Consider the following 25,396-nt stretch of genomic DNA (forward strand, 5'->3'; position numbering starts at 1 on the left):
TTCAGGGGAAGAGATCAGGACCTCCCACAGCCAGATTCAACTTACTCCCTGGTAGATGCCTAAAGCAAATCACATAAAATACCTCTAATGGCTCCTACTTTTCCTACAGCGACCCATAAAGGGAAATCTGACTATTTGCTCACACTTTGGCTTCACTCAAAGCACAGAGCCACGCAGCATGGACAGCACCTCTGGAAGTCTTGCAGGGTTAGTGTTAAAGTAGGTTGCCCAGGGCTGTGTCCAGTCAAGTCTGGGATATCTACAAGGATGGACATCCACATCTTCTCTGGGCCTGCTCCAACATCCATTGGCTTGCTCCAATCCATCAACATTTTTCTTGTACTGAAGAGGCCCAAACTGCACAGAATCGTCAAGATTTAGTCTCAGCAGTGCCAAAGGGAAGGGAATAATTGGTATTGTATGCAAGAGTATGTTGCTGTCCTTTGCAGCAAGGGCTCGCTGCTTGTTCATATTCAAGTTGTTTACCAGTGCCCCAGGTCTTCTTTATCTGGCTCCCTGGCCTTTGGCCCTCAGCCTGTACTGGTGCAGGGGGTTATTGCCTATGGAGGCAGCACTCTGTGTTTGCTGAACTTCCTAAGGTCTATGTCAGTGCACTTCTCCAGCGTGCCCACGTCCCACTGAGTGACACCAGCACACTGAGCATGCCCCCAAACTTGGCATCACCCTACAACTTGCTAAGGGAGCACCCCACCTCATCTTCACTTTATGCCACTGAACACAACTCTCTAAGCCTGACAGTCTAGATGATTCTCCATCTAGGTTACTAATTATTCTGTCCATATCTCAGCAATTTGGGTGTAAGGCCTCTGTGGGAGACCACATCAAATGCCTTGATAATGTCCAGTTCTACAACATGCACTGCTCCTCATAACTCCTCATCACAGAAGGCAGCGGGGCTGGTTTGCCCTCAGCAAACCCACGTCAGCTCCTTCCATCTACATCCTTGTAGATGTGCCTTGGCTTCTAAACCACAAGAGTTGACTTGTCTCCTCTCTGTTCCCCATACACTGCTTTCTGTTAATGCTCCTTGATAGTTAAAATGCTCCTTACCCCTTGGACCTTTCCTATCAATATTTCTGTTAAGTAGAAAAATGCAGAAACTACTTGTCCTGAGCTTGTGGGCAGCAGAAGTAATACTGAGCTTGTCAGGATGTTGATCTAAATTTGAACATAGCATGTATCAATAAGTAAACATGGCATTTCTTTCTCAGTTAACACAACCTACACATATTTCTTCACATGATTAGCACTTCTATACACAACTCTTGATTGATTTTCATTGCTTACATTCTTGTTATACTTGGTCATTAGCAATGATAGGCAACACTAAGGGTTTTGTTTATTTGTTTAATTTGGTTTTTGTTTTGTTTTTTATTATTTTGGATTCATTTTAACCTCCAGTTGTAAAATAGATCTTGGGGTGTAAAAGTGAAGTTCAGTAAAAATGTTGAAGAACAGTATTTTCCAAATACACTACATAATCAAGGCAAAACCAAGCTTATCATTACACTTTAAGTAAGCAGTCTTATTAAGCAAGGAACATTATCTTCACTTGGTGAACTGAATGTCTTACTTCTGGTTACCATATTTCTCAGCATCTCAGAACTGGTAGATGCTATTATCCACTGCACAGGTTTTGTTTCAAGATTAAAAGCAAAATAAGCTTTTCAGCTTTTTTTTTTTCATCCCAAGTGGTTTCTTACCTTTGAATGAACTAGTCGCTGAATTGAAATAGCTGAATAAACATGAAAAAGATATTATCTTTGCACCTGCAGAAGTCAAAAAAGAGCTTAGCACTTCAACAACAGGTGTTTAACCAGCAACTTTCACCAGTTCGGTTGTCTTGACTTCCTTTGCATTTCAGCAGCAAATACCCACTGCTAGATGCTGAAAAATACGAACTGAAGTAATTACAGGAACCCGTAAGGTCTAAGGTTACTCTGCTGTCTGAAGTTCAAATAAATCCAATGTAAGTCTCTTTAAAAAAGTAACTATGTAGCACAGTTTTAATTTAAAAATCACAGTAAATTTTTAATACCCACTTTGCACTACACAATTTGCAACTGTTGGAAATACTGCAGTGTTTGATCACAGTTTTTAGTTCTTTGATTTATTTATTTTTTTAAAGAGAAAGGATTAAAAACTGCAACAGAGTCCTTGCTGCATAAAACCACCCAGAAACACTTATTGCTTCATTCCCCATAGAGTCCAAGTGTGTGCTGAGGGGAAGAAGTGGGAGAGGGGTAGATGTGAATTAATCAGCTTTTGATATAGGGCTGTGTTGCAAGAACTTCTGAGCAAACACATCACTGGCTTCGTATAGTTTTTTATTTCATGCTTTTGCAATTGTAACGCAGTTTTGGAAAATTCGGGCTATTCAAGCTGTAACTTGTACAAAATCTTGCTTCACTGCTACCAGTATGGTTCATCCTGGCTCTCTGCACTGAGTTGGACATTTTTCCTACTTCAGACACAGCTCTGAACCAAAAGGCTGAAGATGCCTAATGTTGCTTTTAAAGCTCACAAGATCGGTTTGTGGTTTTAACAGTTTATTTGTCTTTGTTTTCCCTTTATTTTAAATGAAAATACCTCCTTATTTATACACTGGGTAAGTTGAGCAATAAAGACAATAGTTCTAAATAAGAATTAGAGATGCTTAAAACCCATAGAAGTGGGCATGGATGAATTTTGTTTTTTTGTCTGGCACATCTGTCAAGCACCTAGATCTGATGTGCTGATAAAACAAGACAGCTTAAGGCAATAAACATGTCAGATCCATCTGTTTTTCAGGACACAGAGAAGAAAAGGAATTGCTCCCTGCAGTATTCTGTAAGCTCGAGACCATTTTGGAGGGGCTTCCCTCTGCTGCTGACAGAAATTCAGCTCTACGACTTTAAGCCAGAGGGTTTCCAACCTTGTTTCCTGTGCTCCAGCTGGGCACGTTGTGTGCCCTTGGATTCTTTTCCCTGCCCTCCGCCATCTGAGAATCAGTAGTGTAGAAAAAGATGCAATATATGCGAATGGCTTCAGCAAAGTCAGAAACAAAGCACAGAAAGCAAGAGAGGAGCACATCCTGGGTGCATCTAACCTCACATCCTGGCTTCTGCCGTGGCTTTCAGCAGCTGCGTCTCAGACCTGGTGTATTCATGTCCTCCACTATTTTCTTAGAAAAATCATCTCCCAGGTATTCTTTAACAAAAGCCATGTTTTAGCCAGCTGCAGCCACATTCAAGGAGTTTGGCAGATGTTCAGGGGACATGCTACTTTCTTGCCTGAAGGAGGAATTAAAAGAAAAGTTTCTTGCAGGATATATACAACGCACTGATGTCGAGCTGGCTGTATAGATCTTTAACTCAAGTAACATCCATTAATTTCTCACTTTTGACTGGAAGTAGAAAAGAGAGAACATCCCCATCCTAAATGAACCCAAGAGACCCAATAACACGCACAAAGCTTGGCTGTGTTCTGGAGTGACCCGCACACAGTTTTAGCCACATGCAGGCAGAAAACAAGAACACGAAAGCTCTTTTGTCCCCCATATTGGTCACATATCCATACTATCCAACCCACCTGAAAATCAAACCTCCAAGAAGACAGAGCTCACTAGATAAGATCCTGCTTTGCTCAGCCCTGTCAGATTAGTCCCAATGTTGAGAGGTCTTTAACCTTGTTTCAGCTTTCCCTAAATATTTAAAGCTAACATTGAGCTGTCAGCATTGAATCCAGGCTGTAACAGTCCTACTGAGAATGACTTGTTCTAGGTCAAAACCACACTGACTCTAATGAAGCAAATGGCCAAACTTCTTGTCCTCTGACTCCACATGCAGGTCATACAAGAGAGTAGGGCATAAATACGAGGAGATGGGCTGGGAAAGGACTGTGGGGTGGGAGGAGTTCCCAATCCAAAAACTTCAGCTTCTGCCGTGCAGTGCCAGATGGAGCTGCTCTGCACATCACAGGTGTAAACGCGGATCTCAGATGTGCAAAGCAGCTTCGACCTTCAGCTTATCATTCAACACGTACATAAACAAACAGCCAGCACAGTGGGCTGCACAGTGTGCAGAGGCTCTGGTGAAGCCCTGCAGAAGAAGGGGATGGAGATGGGGGGGTAAATTACAGAAGTCTCGCAACGCACAAGGTTGAACAAAGAGGGATTGGACCTTTACTGTCTCACTCTGCTAAGCATCAAAGGTGATGGATTAAGCGTATCGCCCACTGTAGTTCAAGGAAGTCATGCATATCATCAGTGTCTTAAAAAGGCCGACAAAGATCGTGAAGGAACAAAACATGTAATTAAAGCTGAGGGCCTGATTAGTGAAACTCAGAAATATCCTTTTGGAAAGCTGGCCCTATTTGCTGCAAATCGGTTTCAGCAGCCAATTTGAAGCTATCACACCAGCACGCTGTTATATGTAAGTTAATAAGCACTTACTATTGATGGTTTCTGCAGTGGCTGTTAAATTTTTAATCATATCCTTAATTTACTGTTTACGTTCTTATCCAATTAAAGTGTGTGTGCATGCGTGTGACGGGGAGAACATGGAAAGCTCTGTTTGCTCGGACATACAAACCCTGGGTGATGTATGTCCATTGGAAACATTTTTTTCCTCTTCCCTTATCAAATTCAGAGAGACTGCTGTCCTTTCCAACTATAATGAGATTTTAAAATCTTGCTTTCTAAATGAAGAAGTATGTGTCTCCTCCTGCTTGATTTTTTTTTTGTCACACAGCCCTCTTATTTTTCAGGAGGATGCCATCCCAGTCTGCTGTGCGAAGTTTGCACAATTCTCCTGTTAGAAATGGGCCCCGCTGACCTCTCTGTACAATGCTGTAGCTGGAGTTTTGATGTGAATGTCATTAAAATGCCCAGTGACTAAAAATGGGCAGCCTTATTGGCACTTTCCTGAACAGAAATCCCAGTATCCCTTTTCATTTGCAGATCAGACATTTAGGTAACACTCTGGGACATCCTCATCCTCCTCATCCCCAGCTCAAGCTTTCAATAGATTCCTAGAGCCATAAAAACTAGACGTGCTGAGGAGATGGGAGATGGATCATTTATTTTTAAGCACTGACAATTTTTCATGGTGATCAACAATAAAGTTCTCAATTAGAGAAGGAGAGTAAATAAACTGAAGGAGGATGGAGCTTTAAAGAGAGCTGGGTGATGACGGAAGGAGAGAGATTAGAAAATCTCAGCATCCAAGAGATGAGCTAATCACAAATAAAATGACATTACAGTCCTATTACTACCTCATACTGAAAAAGTCCAGGCTGCCGTCTACTTTATTTTGTTCTTGGGATAAAAAAAAAAAATGCAATTCTATCACTCTGCAAATATAACACCTCAAATTTCTTTTTCTCTATAGCAGAAAGGTAGGAAATCAATATGTTCGTAGAAAAAATAAACATCTGGAAGTTCCCACATAAGGGAGAAATGAAAAGGCTGCGGATGTCCTAACAGTGGCAGATCAGGTTGGGTTCACGTGTGGAAGTAAAAGACTAATAAATAGAGAAGAGTAAGCTGCTTTTAGAGAAGATGTCCTTTTTCAGAAGCCCATTAAACCTGCAGCTGAAGCACTGGGCAGTTGCACACACCTCTGTGCAAGGACCATTCCTCAAAACACCCAAGCCAGGGAGTTTTTCTACTGAGGGCACTCAGACCTGCACTCCAGGAACCAGACTCCTGCCTTTAAAACAAAAGCCACCCGCATCAGGCAGGCAGCTCAAAAAGGCAGCTTCAGTTCTCGTTTTATTCTTTGCCCCCGGGGGCAGGAACTTGCAGCAAGGAAGGATGAGAATATGTAATAAAAGGGAGACAGGAAGGTCTCCAGTAGGCTCGGAGTCCTAAAGATAGCAATGAAACTAGCACGAAGGGAAGGAGGAAACCACCCTCCCACATGAGAGGAAACCCCAAAATAAAACCTTTTGGCAGATGGTAAAAGGCTTTAGCATTCAATAAAACGAACAAGCTGCATGAGAATGCAAAAGAGCTTCAAGGGAGACACAGAAAGCACAAACAAAAGAAGAATGAAAAAGCTTGGTTTTCCAGTCATTCTTTTGTGTTATTATTTTGAGTCATTTTTGGATAGGCTTTACCAGCCTTTCTATTTAATTCAAACTATGCAGTTCACAGCTTTCAAGAGACTTACACCTTCATTGCTAATACAAATTACATGAAAGCGAAAAGTTTTCAGTAACTTTTCTGAATTACAAAGCAAAAAGTTAAGTTCCCAATGAGCTCTTCAGTTGGGGCTCTCAGCCTGGTCCTGGCCTTCATGTGCACGACTCGAACCACCTTCAGAGAGGCAAGAAAAGCCACAGTCCCAAAATAATACTAATGGTTTACTATTTGCATCAGGCTCAACCACATCCAGATAAGAGGAGGAACTCAGAGGACAGGACCTGTCTAACCCTAGTTATTAAAGAATTCATAGTCAAGAAAAATTGCCAAAGCACAGGTAATTTATAACCCAGGACAGTTTATAAAATGAGTCCATCACTGATTCACACTAAAGGAACATTTAAATTACAAGTAGGAAAACCACACCGAAACCCCTTAACCCAGAACTTGTAATTTATTAATTTTAGCCTTTTCGGTTGGCGCTTTAATTCTGCTACCAGTGAGCAGTAGTTAGCTCAGGTGAAAAATTCTTCACACAGAAAGTAATAGCATGTGAAAGATGATGCTATGAATTATAGCAAAAAAAAAAAAAAATCAATTTAAGGGCATAGCATAACCAAATGCTGCTAACAGGTACAGATAACGGCAGAAAAATTAATATACTAAGGCAGTGGAAGATTGTCAGCAAATTAAAAGTAGGTAACGTCACTTGTTATATACTTCATGCTGAGAAGCAAAAAATGGCAAAATCTACTGCCTTGCTTTTCCTCTATTCATTTTTAGCTAACCCAAATTAGATGGCTAGGCCTCCAGCTGACAAAGGAAAGAGCCTCCAGAGGGCAATGCATTGTGCCTATCATGGGCATCTGTTTTAGAAAGGCACAGATTATCTCTGGAGGTGGCTATCACTCTTCATTGATTACTTGAGAAATGTGAGCAAGGACTTCAAATAGACACCTAACTTTTGGCTGGCTAATGTAAGACACAATAAAGACACTTCAAACTGCTCAAGCTAAAACTTGTATTTATCTTTGATTATGCCATTTTAGTAAAGATCATGAATAGAAAAATAAGATAAAAAAAAAAAAAGATTTTGTGGTTTTTATTTTCATCAGTGATTACAAAATTAGGATTTCAAATAACATAGGTAGTGAGCATCATCAAAAGAAAATTTGAGACCTGGTAGGAAATAGGCTTTATATAGCTAAGAAAAAGTTTATAAAGAGATAAATGCATCAAAACTGTATTTTAGATACAATAAAATTGGCAAGGGATCACGGTATTTTTCAATTTTAGAAAGACCTGTGCTGACTTAAAGAACAGAACACTTATGCTTCTGTATTTGCGGTTTTAATTAAGTTACTAAAAAGGGTTATGGATTTGATCCAGAGGTCAGCAGAGTCATCGGTACCCTTCATTGATTTGAATGGGCTTTATAGTCTCATGCTGTAGAGGAAAAATGGGGTTGATCTTGTTCTCATTTTAACTAGTTTCACATTTCACCAAAATCAATGGAGCATTACTTCTTCATTTGCCCTCATAGAACCAAGAGCAAAGTTGAGGTCTCAGATTTTTAAAGTGAGATTATTTGGATAAAACCAACCTGTAGCTGATGGTAGACATAGATCTGCATTCTTCTCAGTAACTGCTCTTGCTATACGCTCACTGCACTAGAATTGATACAGATTGTGTGTGTGAAGAGTATGGACCAAGACTTGAGTCATCTGAAGACTTTCTCAAAGACCTTATCCACATTAATTATAAGCAGCAGAAGCTTAAAGAAGACATCAGGTGCTCCTAATTCTTAGAGATATCCATGATAAAATGAGTCCTCTTCTCTGGTCCAGCATCTGTTTAACGTTCCTCATGTAAATACCCTGGGTTCTGATCATCTGGATCAAGAGAAAACTCTGAAGAAACTTGTAAAACAAATTCTTATACTAGAATTATCATGTGATCAGTTAAACCATGTAGAAGTAGAGTAAAATTCCCATAGTGACAAGTCCCATTATTAGACAGAACCAAAGAGATCTCAAGAACAGCAGTAACAGTATAATAAAGGAAAACATGAGTTGCTGACAAAGCAACAATCACACATTTTAGTGCTTAACACAGCAGCTGATATTTAAGAAGGGAGAAAGAGAACTTATCAACAAACAATTTCAGCAAGCAAGTATCAGTAAACAACAATAATTCACTCCCAAAAACAGCTTATTAGGATTAGAAGAAAATAAAACGCTATTTTCATAGCAACAGCTAAAAAACCCTTTACACCTAAAAGATAGATTTCCAGAAAGAACAACAACAAAAAAAAAAAAGACAAAAAAACTATTAGATATCTCATTTTAAGAAGATACAACCCAACAAAAAGACATCTGTTACCTTGATGGGCTGTAAGGGCTGGCTACTTTCCATGATCCTCAAAAACTATGATCCAGGTTTAAGTAGAGATCTACAAAAGTCAACAGCATCAGTGATTAGTGTCACAGCCAACAGCTCCACCAGAACGGATGGCAGCTGCAATGCTGGACACATTAAGGTAATTCGTGAGCCTAGAGAAAGATGCATTCAGAAACTCCGCAGGTGACAGCAGATTTGTCAGTGGAGCTGTGGAGGTAGGACTATCCCTCCCTTCCTTTTCCTGTCCCTTTCATGTGAAAAATGGTTTGCTTCAGAAAGTCTTTCAAGTTTGGACCAAGAATTATAACCGCTGTGACACCGGGGGAGTGATGAGCCTGGGGAATTTGCAAAAGTCTATCTGCAACCTTAATTGCCTGACACTTTTAAAAGCCAGTCCATTGTCTAAGATAATGCTGATTGCTTCTTCCGGCATCCAGGAGTCTTTAAACGCGGCCGGACCATCTTGGCACCTTATGACAGAAAATCACAAGGCACGGCTGAATAGCGTTTCACATATCTACGCTCTCTCGAACAAGCTGAAGAAATTCCTCACCAGACAACTGCAGTCTAATCAGCTCTTTAAACACTCAGGCTAAGGAAAAACCCGTGAAGGAAAACTAGAGCAGTAGATACTAATCTCTTGGCCCAACTTTAACGACAATCCTCAGTTACTCAGGAGTTCGTAAAGGAATGAAAGACGAAAAGAAATAGCAATAGAAAGAAGCCTTTCCTCTTTGTTTCTCGAAAAGGCTGGAATGAGCTAACACTTTAAAGAAAGAAGGAAATGTGATTGCTATTCCCCCTCCATCTCTACCTCTGACATAAGCTGAAGAGAAAAGAAAAGAAAAAAACATACTGTCTAGAGGACTTTGGAGAACACATTTTAATAACAGAAGTTTTGCATTACTGCTCCCTGAACAAAGACATAATCAGTTAGAAAGAACCCCTTCTTTTTGCTTTGCAAAACCTTATTTTTCCAGGTCTTTTTCTCAAAACCCATCTCCTGAAAATCCTACACAACAGTGCTCCCTCAACACAGAAAACACGAACTGAACTTCGGAGTCTGTTGACTGATGTTATTGCCAGCAAAGCTTCCTAACTGGTCTCAGTAAATGACAAGGCAAAATTATTTGTTCCAAGACCCAGGTGTTGAAGTGGCTTCAAATGCACCTCACAGCATGAGATGCCAGCTGACAGCAGCTGGGTGTCCCAGGTGAACTGACTGGGAAGACCTGAATCCTATTTCTAGTGGAGAGGGCTCAAAGCTCTACAACCGTGTCAATGTGTATGCCTTCAGACTGCTCTCAAGCTTGAAGGGGAACCTTGACATGCTTTCTTGTTTACATACAAAAGCCTCTACCATGCTTTCCCTATAGTTCCTGAAGATGAGCTCCAGCTCTCTTGTATAATTGAATGAGCGTGCCTGGTCAGAGTCCTGACATTTTGTATCGGGCTGTCTGGATATAAAATGAGATGAGCACTCCTAAGCTCAGATGTTTTCTAATGAGGTTGTCTTCAGGTGGACGTCAGTGGTACAAGCCAAGTGTATGTAAACTAACTAATTTTCTAACTATGTGGATAACTTAGAATAAGCTCTAGGATGTGGATGAAACCTTAGTGTGGTTGAGGAGCTTTTCTTTACTCTTATACTGAGAAAAACAAAGACTTACTCAATGGCCTTACAGATGACACCTGAGTTCTGTAAGGAATGACTCACTGCAGATTTTCACAATGCATCCTTTCTTCACACGGGTAAATTTTAATAAGACAGGTGACTGGGAGTCATTTTTTTACTGGTAAAAACTTTGAAAATTCTGTGAATGTAAAACTACACGTAACAGTACACATTTCAATATTCATAGAATGGCTTGGGTTGGAAGGGACCTTAGAGATCACCCAGTCCCAACCCCCTGGTGGCAGGGACACCTCCCACCAGCCCAGGTTGTCCAAAGCCCCATCCAGCCTGGCCTTGAGCACCTCCAGGGATGGGGCATCCACAGCTTCTCTGGGCAACCTGGTCCAATGCCTAATCACTCTCTGAATGAAGAATTTCTTCCTTATATCTAATCTAAATTTAGCCCGTTTTAGTTTAAAGCCATTACCCCTTGTCCTATCCCTACACTCCCTGACAAAGAGTCCCTCCCCAGCTTTCCTGTAGGCCCCCTTTAAGTACTGGCAGGCCGCTCTAAGGTCTCCCCAGAGCCTTCTCTTCTCCAGGCTCCCTCACCCTTTTTTCATAGGAGAGGTGCTCCAGCCCTCTGATCATCATTTTAGCCCTCTTCTGGGCTCATTCTAATAGGTCCACGTCCTTCTTATACGTTATGATCACACAACACAGCTGTAACTGAACTGAAAACAGAATAATGGGTTTATTTAAAAAAAACATTAATCTGGCCACTAACTTCCATTAGTATTCACGTTGAAAACTGTGGCTGCTGTATTGATGTTGTCATCTGCTGGAATTAGCACTTAAATAAAAAAAAAATTACAGGTGTTTCATGAGTACTATCCTCAGGCTGCATAGAGGAAAATTAAGTATTTGTTGACAGCTGTTCAGAATTTTGTTAGAATTCAGAACTCCTTAATGTCAAGGACCACAAGATCATTGTTAAACACTTCAATATATTACTTTATAGGGAATCAATTTCAATTAAAATCCATTCAAATAGTGACTGGAAAAATTCTATAATATTGATCTTAAGGGGGAACTAGCATAGTTAAAAATATTAATCATACCTGAACATGTCATAAAACACTGGTCTAGTACCTGTGTTTTATGATCATGTCAAATAAAAAGGTTAAAAAAAATCAACCCTGTCCTTTGTGGAAGATGCCAGTGATATGCTTAGTATTACTAAGCATACTGCTTAGTAATAAAATAAAATAAAAAAAACGGATCATAACACTGCTGACTGACCACGTATGACTGAGTAAATGAAGGTGCTCTATCACAGGAAGCATAAAAGCCATTAAAAGAAAACTTTTATTTGAATAGAACCACATTCATTTTTAAAATTGCATTACAGAAATGCTTTTAAAGAAATTGAGTGAAAAAAGAGAAAGTTTTAAACAAAACACATACTTTTTATATAACTTAGAAAAGCAAGTTTACAAAGGTATAAAAAGGAGAGGGTTTTTCTCCTACCTCCCTTGATTCTTTCCAGTAATTATAAATCTTTATTGCACAGGCCATAAATGCTAGCAACAACAGGAAGAAAAAATGCTTTTGAACTATTTGGCAAAGTCCACCTACAGGGATTGAAAACAGCAAAACTTTATATTTTCAAAAAGGGTTTAAGTGACTTTGGTGTTTGTTAAAAGTACCAATATGGTGAAACACTTTTCCAACAGAACACATTTATGCAGGCGTCAGTAATACTGGTTTCATAAAATCGGAAATACAGTGTTATCTGAGTGCAGAGGGCAATTCATCCAGCTTTCAGAACAGCATTTTGCTGTTCAGAGTTTACATTTAGGCATAGCGAGTAGGAATTGATCTCACCTAATATTAGTAGTCTGCCCTGTAGACAAATACACCTGACAGACATCCTGAGCTTCTACAATAATCAATGGAGAGCAACAGGAACAATTCCTCTGACGTGTTTGAGATGTGACTGGTCTGTACGTGAAATTTAGAGGATGCATGGCTACTACTGCACACACATAATAGTGGGATTACTTCGTCTCTGTAGAAGGCAGAAGAGTCCCAACCAAAGGCACACAAAGGTAGGCTTTGGCAGTTTTGGCTCCACTGAGGATGCCATATTTCCATTTGTAAAAAAAAGATTTATTGTGAAGAACTTACAAAGATGACAAAATAAGACAGATACTACATGGATAGCAAAAGAATTAGGCAGGGATTCTTCCTAATGCAGTACTTCTGGATGGTGGGGAGCACAAGGGGATGAGACCACAGAGAGTACAGGGTTCTTGGCTCTGTCAGAGACAGAGCATTTGGAAGTGGGATACTCTTCTGAGCCAGAAGGACACTACTTGTCCTCTTACTTCCAGCTCTGCTCACTCAAATTGACCACAAAGGTGTTAGCTGATGAAGACTGCATCAACCACAAGCCCAGCAGTGTAAATTCCTATGTATTTTCCAAGGGGTAGGAAGGAACGTATAGTTAGGGCCCTGATTATTTATTTCATAAAACAACTATCAATCCTAATTTTATTCTAGGCCCGATTTCTGGAAAATCTCATTAGAAATGACAAATATGTTACATTGCAAATGGCACCATCTTACAATACGTAGACGTGATTTATTTAAATTCTGTGTGAACAACTGTACCTATTGCTGGAATCCCTTTTAACAGCCTGTTCTTTTCAGCTGGGTGAAAACAAGTCATTTCTGCTGGCATTGATCACTAACAGCTGCTGGTAAATCACAGCCTCTGACTGTTCAAAACTTTCCTATTTGGTTGAAAGTCTTTCATGACTGGTCACAGCACAAACAGCAATATTCTATTTTTTTTCTTAAACCTTTTAGCAAAATTGTTTCTTCTCTTTCCAATTTACACATGAGTGGGGAAATATGCATATATATAAAAATATGTATGTAAGATCTATTCATTCAACACATAAGACAGTTTTAGGTATGGATTAGCTTAGAAGGGCCAAACTCTCCACACCTAATTTTCCAGCATACTGACTTCTAAGAAATTTGAAAAGCAGGAATGAGAAAAAAAAACAAACATTAATAAAACAGTAAGAAAACGAGACAACTGCAATCAATCGTACAAAATGGATAAAACTGCATTCCCGCTAGACTAAGTTGCAATATCATTTATAGAAACATATAAAAATGCAAGCGTCTAATAGTATTATACAGCTAAAATCTTGCTGTAGAAGTTCATCAATACAAATTTCAGAGCTGCATACATTTTTCCTTATTCAAACTCCAACATAATATGCTGTGCATATGGAAGGGCAATTCTGTGCTAAGCACATCCAGACTGCACTACAAGGTATTGGCCAGTGTACTGGAACTTTGTCAGCTGGCTATCTTGGTGATTTCATAAGAATATATACATGTATATATATTAGCATCACAGCAACAGCTAAAAGGTAACTATTAGAACCACAGCAATTCAATGGTCTATCAGGGACTGTTGATTGCACTGTGAAGTATATTCTTCAGGTTAGAAACCAGAAACATGAAATTCAAATAACAGATGCCATAGATGGAACTTGATATTCATCATCACCGAAGCATGTATTTTAAACATTTTATCTGTGCTCAAATAGACACTCCACATACAATATTCTACTACAGCTAAAGCAAATGAAAACTATAGAGAAACCCTCAGTGCATACTTGTAACCTGAAAAAAATCGATTTTCAGAAAACTTAACAGTGCCTAAAATCTGAAAAACCTCTCAGAAACAACCACAGCTTCTAACTACCAAGTCTCCTCTTTAAGTGCTGTATATGTCCTTGACTAGGAGAAAAATACAACAAAGACTGCTCTTTTGTACTCCAGGATGGCAACAAAGTCGTTTTATGGTCTTGGAAGAGAAGTGTTAAGCACTTAGCACAAGTGCTAAGATTCCTACAGCGGCACAGGAGACAACATACAACGGAAGGAAGTGAGAGGGGTAAGGACATATAGTGAAAATAAACCAGGATGGAGAAGATGATTAAAACTTCTTTTTCTATAACCAGGCAATTTACCATTCTGAGTCCTGGAATAGAGTAGTTTATCCCTGGACTTTTGGACAAATTCTGCCAGTATTTCGATGTTATTCTTTATTTTCAATTTATGAGGTCTCTTAGAGATTTTGGAGCATAACAAGAGCACAAAGCAAAGGAAATCAGCTGGGAATTAAGTTTGCTGGAGCTTTTCTGAACTATCAACTGTTTTTTTCTGTGCATTGGATAGATGCCATGTATGCAGCATATGCAAGAAACATTTGCATAGTAATTTGTGCTAGAAGAAGAAAGGCTCTTCCTGACTAGCTGGAAGCTTCCACTTAAGGAAAAGAAAAAAGGTGAGGTCAAGATAATGAAAACAAAAGAAAACGGGTGCCTGGTAAGAGGACAGACAACATTTCAAATGCCTCATGGCTCCAAACACCACCACAGGGACATGAAACCCAAATTCCACAAGTCTTACACACTTCCTCCCATCAGCTGCCTGGGAAGGCAAACACACTGCCTACCTTGACTGCACACAGAGGCAACATCTGCTGTTTTTTACAGACATGAAAAGGAGTGTTTCTGGCGGAAGGAACTCCTGATTCCTTAGATGCCAAAACCTTGAGTCCAGAATGTACCCAGGAAAGAAAACAGTATGTCCTGGAAGTGTAACAGGATCACCCTCTATCACGAACTTCAGCTGTTCAGACTTCTTTACAAGGATGACAGAGTTGTCCTGATCCCAAGAAACGGTTCTTTAAGAGACATAAAAGACAGTAGACAACAACAGCTCAGATACTGCTGTATCCATAAAGCCTACACAGCAGGGGGACGGCAAGCTGCAATCTTCTCTTGATTCCAAAAGCCCTTCCAGTCCTGCACTTCAGAAGGCCCTCTGTCCTCAGATCTTCCCACTGCTCAAATCCCCTTTCAGGCAGGTGTGTAATTCCCAGCCATTCGTGCTGTGTACAGGACCCATCACAACGGGGAAGGTCTTCCCTATGTGGGAACTCAGACAATGGGAGTAGGTCTAGCACTTTAAGGCTTTGATTATGGAAAACGACAACAAACGTCCTCAGACGCGGTCGTGCAAGCTGGAAAGGCAGCGTTCAAATTCCTCCCACCTTCAATACTCACAAGGAAAAAGCGGACAAGGTGAACAGGAATTAGGGTAATGTTTCTGACAGGCTGGGAGGGTTCGGTGCCAAACAGCTCAAACTTTTTTTGCTTGATCATGCCTGCCTTTACTCTAGTACTAAGAGGCTGCTAATACTACAAAAATCCTTATAACGGGTTCCAGTGGGGTGGGATTCGTAGTCCTGGTTTATTCACCACACTGATCCTGAAAGCAATATTTCTGTTAAGAGTTTCCTCTAATGCCCAATGAACCATCCTTCGCTGGAACACGTGGCTCCTGCTTCGTCTTTCCTCAGAAGATGAGATGCACCTTTGAAGGCCCTCTACTTCCTTTCCTCAAAGAATATAAATTCTAGGACATTATAATGCACTTTGAATGGGACTAGTTCGGAAATTGAAGGAAGGAAAAAAGTTCATCTTATTGTGGTTACCAATGGGTACATATTTTTTTCAGCACTTTAGCACCAGGGCAGGATGAGTATAAAACTTACTGAAGAAATAATGTCAACAGGTATCAACAGCTGTGAAGCTTTTCACTGAAGCATAAACCCTTATTCTAACACATCTTGCTGGCTGGAGATTTTTTATTTTGATATATATATATTTTTTTTAATAAGAAAATGGCACATCCTGTGGCCAGGCAGCATATTCAAGTAGTGTTTTGCCCTATATGAAACTCAGAGAGAAGCACAGGAGTGGCTCCAATGTCATCTTGAATGCAGGTATCTGAATTTAATCTAAATTCAAAAGTGCCTGATAAGCTCAGCCCTATTAGCAGATGGCTGTCTGTGGATACTTTGCAGAGAATCACACATAGCATTGTTCTACCATTTTGAGGACAGTCTCTTCTATGCTAGCCAAAACCAGGACTCACATTGAAAAATCTCAAAATAACTTCTTTGTGTAGTTATGTAGGATTTTTTTTTTTTAAAAAAAAAAAAAAAAAAAAAAAAAAAAAAAAAAAGATCTTTCAACTTAGGTTTAGAGTGGAAACAGTACAATGGTGTTTCCAGCAGTGTGCAGCTCTCCCTAAGAGACACTGGAAGGTATTTTGTCAAATTAGTTCCTCAACATCACTAAGTCTAGGAAAAAAGCAGAGATCAGTAGTTGGGCCTGTACCCTTCTATCCTAGAGCAGGTTGGAATAGCATTTCTGCAGATAATAGCCTCAATCAGGCAGTCCTTACTCCAAAGAAAAGTCTTCCTAAAACTCGAGACAAGTCTTCAATTACACAATCACATACTATTCTGGCTTTAAGATCCCCAGAACAGACTGGATGGTGTGTCCTGAATGAAGAAGAATGAAGCAGTTTTAAGCAATTTTCTAAAACAGGAGTGGAAAAGAATGCTAGTTCTCTGTTGAGTTTTTAAAATGAGGTTAACTTTCTCTGTAGCCAACAGAACACAAAAACACTTAAAATATCTGATAAATACTACATAATGCTTTTTTTGAAACTCTCCCTGTCCCCTCCAGCTTCAATCAGGATACGAAGTAAAGTCAGTGGAAGTCGTTTTGCAGACATCAATGGGCTCTGAATTAGGACCTCACTGCTTGTAACCCAGCTGGTGTGCTAAATGAATTCAGAAAGGATTTTTAGTGGCTTCTTTTACCTAAAGATCTCTTGAGCTCTGCATTGAGAGACAAGAGGGCTTTCTTTTTCCCATTTTTTGAGGACATTTTGGAGGACAGCAGAGGACAGTGTAGCTACTGCGGCACTGAGGGCTGCATTTTGCAGGTGGAATTTTCATAAAGCAGAAACTTCTGGCATGCAAATCTGTTACTCTTCAGAGAAAAAATCTCCAAAACAGAAAAACACTTAGGGAAATCTATTCCAGTAACAACCTTGATTGGGAATGTATAAACCATAGCAAGTGTGGACACTGTTTGAAGAAACTGGGCAAGGGGACAGAACCAGTTTCAGAGAAAAACTGACATCCAGTTTTACAGACTGCACTTGTTTGAGAAAATGCATCTTAACCTTAGTACTTGCAAACAGGCACTCTCAACAGATACACTCCAGCTTGGCGTAAATGAAGTGATAAGGGATAGAAACACTGCTGTCAACCTATCACTCATCGCCCCCTGCTCTGGGATCACACGATTAACACAGACCTGATGCACGAGGGAATGTTCAGTGGACAGCCGTACAGCCCCGTAACTCCTGCTCTATTTAAGCAGGTTAAAACAGAACTCAGTGCAGCACAATGGCTAGTGCCACGCTGGGGGAAGACAGCAGGAGCTGCAGACCATCAGCTTTTTTGTAAGCTTGTGCTGTTTTTCATAAAGCACACGATGGCATGCCTTTATATGATCAGACTAAGCAACACTGCTCTCTCTACAAGGCAGAGAGAGACTACATTAAACACACACCCATACATCAATTGCTGAACTTTCTTTCATAGTTCAGTATGTGTTTATTCATGCCCTTACCAAAGTCCAAATTTGTATCTTCAACTGCACAGACAAGGATTAAATCTCAAAGGATGCTTCACTAAATTCCTTGAAATAGCAGTCACCGCTGTCTGACTGATCATGACTCATAGTTGATGTGTCCGGAGGGAAGCCAGAGAGAAACAGAAAAGGAGAAGCCTGGAAACACATAGTCCTCAATACTAAATACAGGTTCATGCAGAAATCTATCTACGGTGACCGACTGACCCACATTTACAGCTCCTGGATCTTCGCTGTCCCGTATCAGTAGAGTTTACTTCCATAACCCAGCCTACGGCAGTGATGGCTGGCAACCACAACTTTGCAGCCTGTAAACTCTCCAATAACACTTCTTATGTAGGGGAAGAGAGAACTCAGAGAATACTAGAGAAAAGGATGTAGGAATAATGGATGAAAAGATGAATGGATGAAGGGAAGAGGGCTCTACACATCTGGCGAACACACTGGTGCTTCAGCGTGAGCACTGCCTTTGACATGACAAAAGACGAGGTGAAGTCATATTCACAGATCATGGTGATATAAAGGAGCCCTTCGAGCTCCTCATCACAATCCACAAGACACCAAGCCTGAAGGAACTGTTCAGCTCTTTCAGATAAAACGCAGCTTACTCAACTAATCAGAGAGTTTTTCCCCAAACACAGTGAGAAAGGCTTAATCGGGAACATAATGTCATGTGTGAAGGACGTTTTGTTAAAAATATACTGCATGTACTGAAGAACTCTATTTTTTTCATACGATGTGACATATTACAGGCACTGAACCAAAACGCCACAGAAGCGTGTAGTTTATGCTATCTCACTGGACTACCAAACAACGTTTAGCATTGAGAAAGTACTGCAGATATGTATCAAAAGATGTATAAATGTTACTTTACACTGTTACCACAATGACTGCTTTTCTTCTGTGTTACCACAGCTGTTAAAAAGCCCTAATAGAAATCTAATAATGCAAGTCATTATGAAACATCTTAACCTCATTTTGAAAATATGTACAAGCTTTTTTGTTACTCCTGCTTCTCTGTCTCCTAATCAAGATCTCCATATTGAGCCCAGTTTTGCTTTTTCTTAGCAGCATAAATTAGAAGCAACTCTATTCAAGTCAATAAAATTACTCCAACATGAAAAAGGAATCAGCCATCTGCAAAAAGCTGAGTCTAACAGGTAATTTTCCACTGACAGCTCTTACCATAAAACAGGTTACAGAGATTACTCTTTTATCTCACATTGAAAGTAAACAATTAATGCAAAATGTACAGTGTCTATAAAGACAGCATGTTCTCTTCTTGTTCCCTTTATACGTAATTATTTTCATGTTAGTAAGCAGACATTTAAGTGAGACCACCATCAGTGGTAGATGGAGCCTACTCATCATGCAAAACAGGCAACTGAACATCTCTGTTTGTTTGTGCATTATTTTACCTTTTGTTCCCAACTTGGGAAGCATGTGGAATCTACGAGGCATTTTCACGCATCATTTCTTGCTGCAGAATGTCAAGTCACCTTTTATTCCCTCAGGCAAACTTCTCCTACCTGATCTCAAGAGCTGCCCACACCGAAATTATTTTTCATACCTTGTGTAAGCAGCTGGAGGTTTCGGACTTCTTCTCTCACCTTCAGCTGAAGGACTTGCTGCAGAATGTGCTGTCGCAGGCTTTCCTGGGCAATGCCCATTCGTTCAAGCTTTTTGTCAGTAAGTCTCAGCAAAGCACGGCCTGGATGCAAAAGTCAGAAAGAAAAATCACACAAGGATTTCCATTAATGTAATATTCTCACTCTGATGGGCTAGTTTCCTACAGCAAAAACTCCCAGCCCTGAAATACTTCAGTCTGAGATGATAGTCTCCTCAGTTAGGTACTGTTTTACTGTCAAGAGATCTGTGTTCCACTCTTCCCCTTTCTCTTGACTTTATATATTGTTTTGATACTTTGTGAGCCATCTGGACATGGAAAATCGGTATCTGGTGCCATTTTAGATGACCAACTGCTGTAGCTGAGTGCCAGCTGGCCTCCCCCAGAAGTCTACAATTGGTCCAGGTGTCTAAACAGGCCCTCACCTATTATCAAACATGTAAATTACTGTCAAGAAACCACCAGTGAAAGTGAAATTTGACCAATTTAATCAATTTTTAGATACGCTGAGGATGACCGTTGTTGCAATTCAGACATGTTTATAGTGTAATAGCAACACCTCTCAGGAGAGCCCTATACTTGGAGATCCAGCCTTCCAAATCCCTCTAAGCAGTAACCTATCACAGCAGAACAGAAGAAAGAGCCAGAGACTTCCCTTATATATCCCCATACGTCATCTGTATCTAAATCATTCCTGAAAAAGCTGTTTGCCCAGCTACAGAGATTGCCCTATTACAGTCTTTGCAGGCTTTGAACTCTCTGTTCATGACTTAGCTTCTCCATTAGGGTAATGTTGCACCACGGTCCCATGCAGATTGTAGATGTTAAAAACAATCCCCACTCCCCACTTTCTGCTAGTGGAACTCTGACTCCATCTTTTGGGCATCTTCATGCCATGAGCAAACAGGAGGAAGGCTGCACACTGGCAGAGCCAACACTGGAGAAGTATTTGGGCCAAGCAGAGAACCAAAGCATCACACAGAGCTTTATGTTAGGCAAAAACAAACAAACAAACCTTATTCTCCTTCATTTTCACCAGTTTTGTGAGCTAATACAGGGAGGAGAGTCCTGTGGCCCTCTACTGCCCCTTATTTCCCAATGTCTGTGTTCATCCATCCACAGGTGCCCTGGCCGATGCTGGCAAAGCACACTGGAGCTACACCAATGCCACCTTAGAAAATGGCAAGACGCTTGGTTCAACTTTTTAAACCGAACTTTTTACTTTCTCCAGTTCTAACAACAACCACTTTTAATTATTAAAAATCCCTTTGATTTCTCAGGTTTTATTCTGAAAGCAGAAGAGGATGGTGAAGAACAAGTTACTCTCTCCCCAACACAGCAGCCTCTGTGCTGCCATTAGTGGGGCTTTTGGATGAATGGTGCAATTTAGCTCATCATAAAGCATTACTCAACACAGCAAGATAAGGACCTTATTCAATCTCTTTCTTTACAAAACAGCAATATGGGTACAGGATTTTTATGATTATTTTAATTAAAGAATTTGAGATAAATTAACCACCAATTAATTAAGGGGACACACAAAATTTGCCCCAAACCCAGTAGTTAGCAACCTCCCCTTCACTAACTGCTACATTTCACCCATAAAAAGTTCTGTGAAGTGGTTGCTAGGATCTTGATATGATGTAAATGTAATGTAAAGTGCTGGGATATTATTATTAACAATGCAAGATCTCATTGATCAAATGAAAAATGACAGGGTTCATTCATTTCCTGCCCTTCCATGTCTCTCAAGCATGCAATACCATGGAGGATGACCTTTTGATTAGGAAAACTTTCTTTGAAATCATAAACAAGAAGAATTCTACGGGTTAATGTAATAACAAACTATGGAAATTAGTTCCTTGCGGATCAATGCCAGCTGTCCAATTCCCTTGGTGATAGAGATAGTAATAATGACTTCAATTTTTATGTCGCCTTATCACACTAAAACATCTTAAAGCAATTTACAAAGGATGTACAGCAGCCTAACAGTATGGTCTGTAACGTCAATCTAGCAACTGAAAGCAAACAAAAAAATAAACAAACCATCAGTTTAAAGAGTGCCAACATCCATGTCATCTTAGGGCAGGGAGTCAGCAATAGCAATATGAAAGGACAGACACAGGCCATGTATCTCATTCAGTGTCCTCCACCTCTTTTTGGCCGTGGATATAGCCACCACTCTTTACTTCCTCGGGGGCACCTCTTTATTTCATATTCAAGTCAGTTTTCTACCCCAGTCGCTGCCTTTGGAAGTTGAGTGTGCACAACACAGAGACATCTCTTTTCAACTCCAGGCATGCCAGTTCCTCTGCGGCTTTGGCTCAAAGCACAATGCCATCGGAAAAAAATGTCTTTGACTCATACTATTTGCAGCAGCTTTTACAAGCTGCCTTAAATTAACCCTTGCCTGCACCAAATCCAACTGTGACCTGTTGAGGCAGTGATGAGGCAAGAAGGTAAACATCCAAAGGCAGAAGGTAGCATTTCCAGAATGCAGAAAGTGACCTAACTAAGACAATCCAGTCCTCCCCATACTATCTTTCTTCCCTCTCAATACTCAAAACAACAAAATCCAAGTCAGAACTGGAATAACTTATTACACTGGTACCAAGTCATGACTTCGAAAAGATAGAGCTAATGACTGGCGTCATCAAAGCCAATTAGTTACTAAGACCAAGGTCCTAATAATCAGCTAATGATTTCAGAAGCTTCACTGTACTGCTTCCTGTACTGTACATATCTGAAAAATGCTATGGACTATCTAAGTGTTGTTGAACACTGAGCTTAGAAGTCCAGAGAGGTCGTGGAGTCTGTTTGGAAATTCTAAAGACCTGACTCACAAGGTCCAGAGCAACTGGCTCTAGTTGGCCCTGCTTTGAGCACAGGGACAGGACTAGATGATTGCCAGAGGTGCCCTCCAACCTCTGCTATTCTGTGCTGCTGTGGCTCAACCTTCACGAAGGATCTCAAGATTAAGATCTATTTTCATTGAAAAAGAGAAGAGTAATGAAGAAAATTAATAAGCATACACAAAAGATGGTCATTTTGGCAAGCATCGGGGATAAAAGAGACAGCTATGCAGAAACCATTGGGGCTAGATTTTTAATTCTCAGAGCATGTTGGACAGAATAAATTATCAAGAGCAGAACACGTAACAAGCATTAAGGTTTTCAAAGAGTCTACACTGATCTCTGCTAGGACACAAGTATCTCAGCAGAGTATTCCTTATATCTCAGGAAAAGTTCCCAAAACTAAAGAATGGCTCCTACCTCTTTCAAGGCTATTTTATATATATGTAGAAGTAGCAGCTACATGCATAAAAGACATTAGGAGATTTTTTTTCAAAATCCTCTTGGCCAACAGAACAATAAAGATTGTAGTCACAAACACGTAGGCCTTGGCTCAAGTTATCTGCACGGCAGGGAACCAAATGCTTTTTCAAAAAAAAAGCAACTCTCAGTATCTCTATGCATCTTTTAGCACCTAAAACCCAGCCCTCGCACAGTCAGGAAGGAACAGCCATGGAACGTTCTGAGACACCCCGAGGGCAGACACAGAATATAAAATACTTTCCAGCTTAATAATGGATTGATGGCCTAATTTCTTCTAATATGACTTAGCTGTTGCAGATCTCATCTGATCAAGCTGGGATTAGATGAAAATTTAAGTGGAGGGAGAAACATTGCATGCCACAGAACATTAATATGAGTATAAGCATTGGTCCAATGAGGTTGGCATTGGCCCTAGAGCAAGGAATGTGGCGCGGTCGGCTGTACCAAATCACAAATGCTCATACCTCCCCGCACGGGTACAGCCTACTGCTCCTCTTCTTTTCCCTGAGCCTGTGAAGCTGACAGTTCACAGACATCTAGAGGGAGACCATGCTGGAAGACCTGAAAGTATACTTGTACAGGAGGTGAATGCTTAAGGAAGAAAGGGTTTATTAAGTGTAGAAAGAACTGAAAAAATGCAGGAAAGCAAGAGCAAATAGTAGGAGGTTGATCTCATGCAAAACCTTGAAGAGAACTATGGCTAATTTAAAGTTGATAAGATAATGAGCCAAGGGTGGGAACAAACAGTGTGTGTGAAACATGGCCAAGAAAGGTGATCTTGTCTTCTAAGTACAACCTGATAGGCATACATGAATATCAAGACAAAATATTCAGTTTACTGACCGTGGAGCATAGAATCTAACTGAGAAAGAAAGAACAGGACAGAGAACGCAAGGACATTAAAAATGCCTTACTGCCAGACCAGCAGTTCATCCAGCTTTATATTCAGAGATGTATTTAGGGAGATCTATCGAAAGGGTTACTGTCTGAAGTCATTCCCCTTGAACTGTGCCAGCTACACTAGGGATACTAGAGAGTACATCATTTTTAGCACCTACATATTGTCCTGATGTTCATAAATTTGTCTTCTTAATCCTGCTGATACTGTCTGCCTCTGCGGCCTCTTGGGATAGCAAATTCCAGAAGCTCACTGCCCGTTTTTGCCTGTTTTATATTGATTTCTTACTGACTGCTTCAAGTGTTCCCTAGCTCTTGCATTGCAGTATTTGGTGAACAATTCCACAATCAGCTTATCTGTTGCTTTCATGATTTGTAAACCTCCATCATTTGATCATATTTCTGGATGACAAACTTAGAAAAACAGGAACACAGAATTCATTAAACCCCTAAATTATCCAAGCTGAAAACCTGAAAAAAATATTTCCATGCTAGAAAGACTATTTCAAATTGTTGTTGAAATGATTGCATATTCTTACTTAATTGATAATAATGTGCCTCTCTGGTTTTTGTATAGAACAATTTCAGACATATTGCTTTTGTATTTATCTCTTTAGTTCCATTAACATATTAATAATTCTAGTTCACTGCTTTTTTCTACTTGAAATAGTCAGATCACAGCTTTCCTCTTGTTTATACAGGCTGATGTTTGTTTCTCTTCACTTCAGTGCTTGAAAACAAGCCTCCTAGGACTTACCAGGTAAGAAATTTCCGTGACAGAGATAGAGACATTAATATCATTGTTCGGGTGCTGGTGAGACAGAAGTATAAAATCCTCATCACACGCTCAGGAAGGAGGAATTCAGACAAGAACAGGCAGAGAGAGGCTATGACTTTATAGTGAGGAATGGTGCAATTATTTCATGTGAGGATGCTGGATAAATGTAAAGCCACCTACAGACTGAAAACAGCCTCACAATGGCAGTGGAGAGAGATGAGTACCAGGGAAAGAGAAGAATTATTAAACCAAACAGCTAAGTTAAAAAGAGGACAGATGGATATGAACACGATCAAGGAAGCTGGGTTCAGGAAACTTCTGTAAAAGAAGTAGTAGAAATCAGTGATCATGCATGTTTTCAGAACAAACTTGATACGACAATGATATTCATGATAACCCATCAGATCTCATACAGTCCTAGATTTTCTGCTTTCCATATAAGAATTTAAGAGCACGTCTCTTTGTCATGCCAGTATCATCACTAGTCAACCAGACACTTCAGTCACTTCATCATCAATGCCCTGGGGCAAATCTACAGCTTTTCCTGCCAAAGGAGTTAGATCTGGTTCATCTTACTCATTATTTAGCCAGTATAGGCTGTTGGGAAATGGCAGTTGCATTGCCCCTTTCTTTGCCCCACTTCAACTTTCTAGCATCTCTCTAATGAGGCAAGACTCAGTTGCTTCAGAAGCAAAAATGTCAGACTTAGCACTGCAGCAAATACTTCATCGATACCTACTAGCATAGTGGCAAATGCCAGCATAGACAAAGGACAAATTTTTCCCCAAATTTGCTACTGGTAGGTGCCTGGTGCTTCTGATATGATGAACACTTCTCAGCTGGGGACCCACTTAGACAGGAGACATAAGGAATACTGGTATGGAAATAAAGCAGAGGGAAGAGTAGTTTCAAATGATATAGAACAGAAGGAGCAAAGTAGACCCTTCAACCTTGATGAATACAAGATCTCCAGCTAAGGAAGTTCTCTA

At 40.2% G+C, this 25,396-nt stretch overlaps 1 protein-coding gene across 2 annotated transcripts in view; it reads right to left on the bottom strand.

Annotated features, from left to right (window-relative positions):
* SAMD12 (sterile alpha motif domain containing 12) overlaps positions 1-25,396 on the bottom strand; it is a 170,630-nt gene that overhangs the window by 68,727 nt on the left and 76,507 nt on the right. For both annotated transcript variants that reach the window (XM_032181718.1, XM_032181719.1), the window contains exon 4: positions 19,341-19,481. In XM_032181718.1, coding sequence (XP_032037609.1) covers positions 19,341-19,481 — 141 coding nt within the window. The remainder of the gene's footprint in view (positions 1-19,340; positions 19,482-25,396) is intronic.

Source organism: Aythya fuligula, chromosome 2, assembly GCF_009819795.1.
Source record: "Aythya fuligula isolate bAytFul2 chromosome 2, bAytFul2.pri, whole genome shotgun sequence".
NCBI lineage: Eukaryota > Metazoa > Chordata > Aves > Anseriformes > Anatidae > Aythya > Aythya fuligula.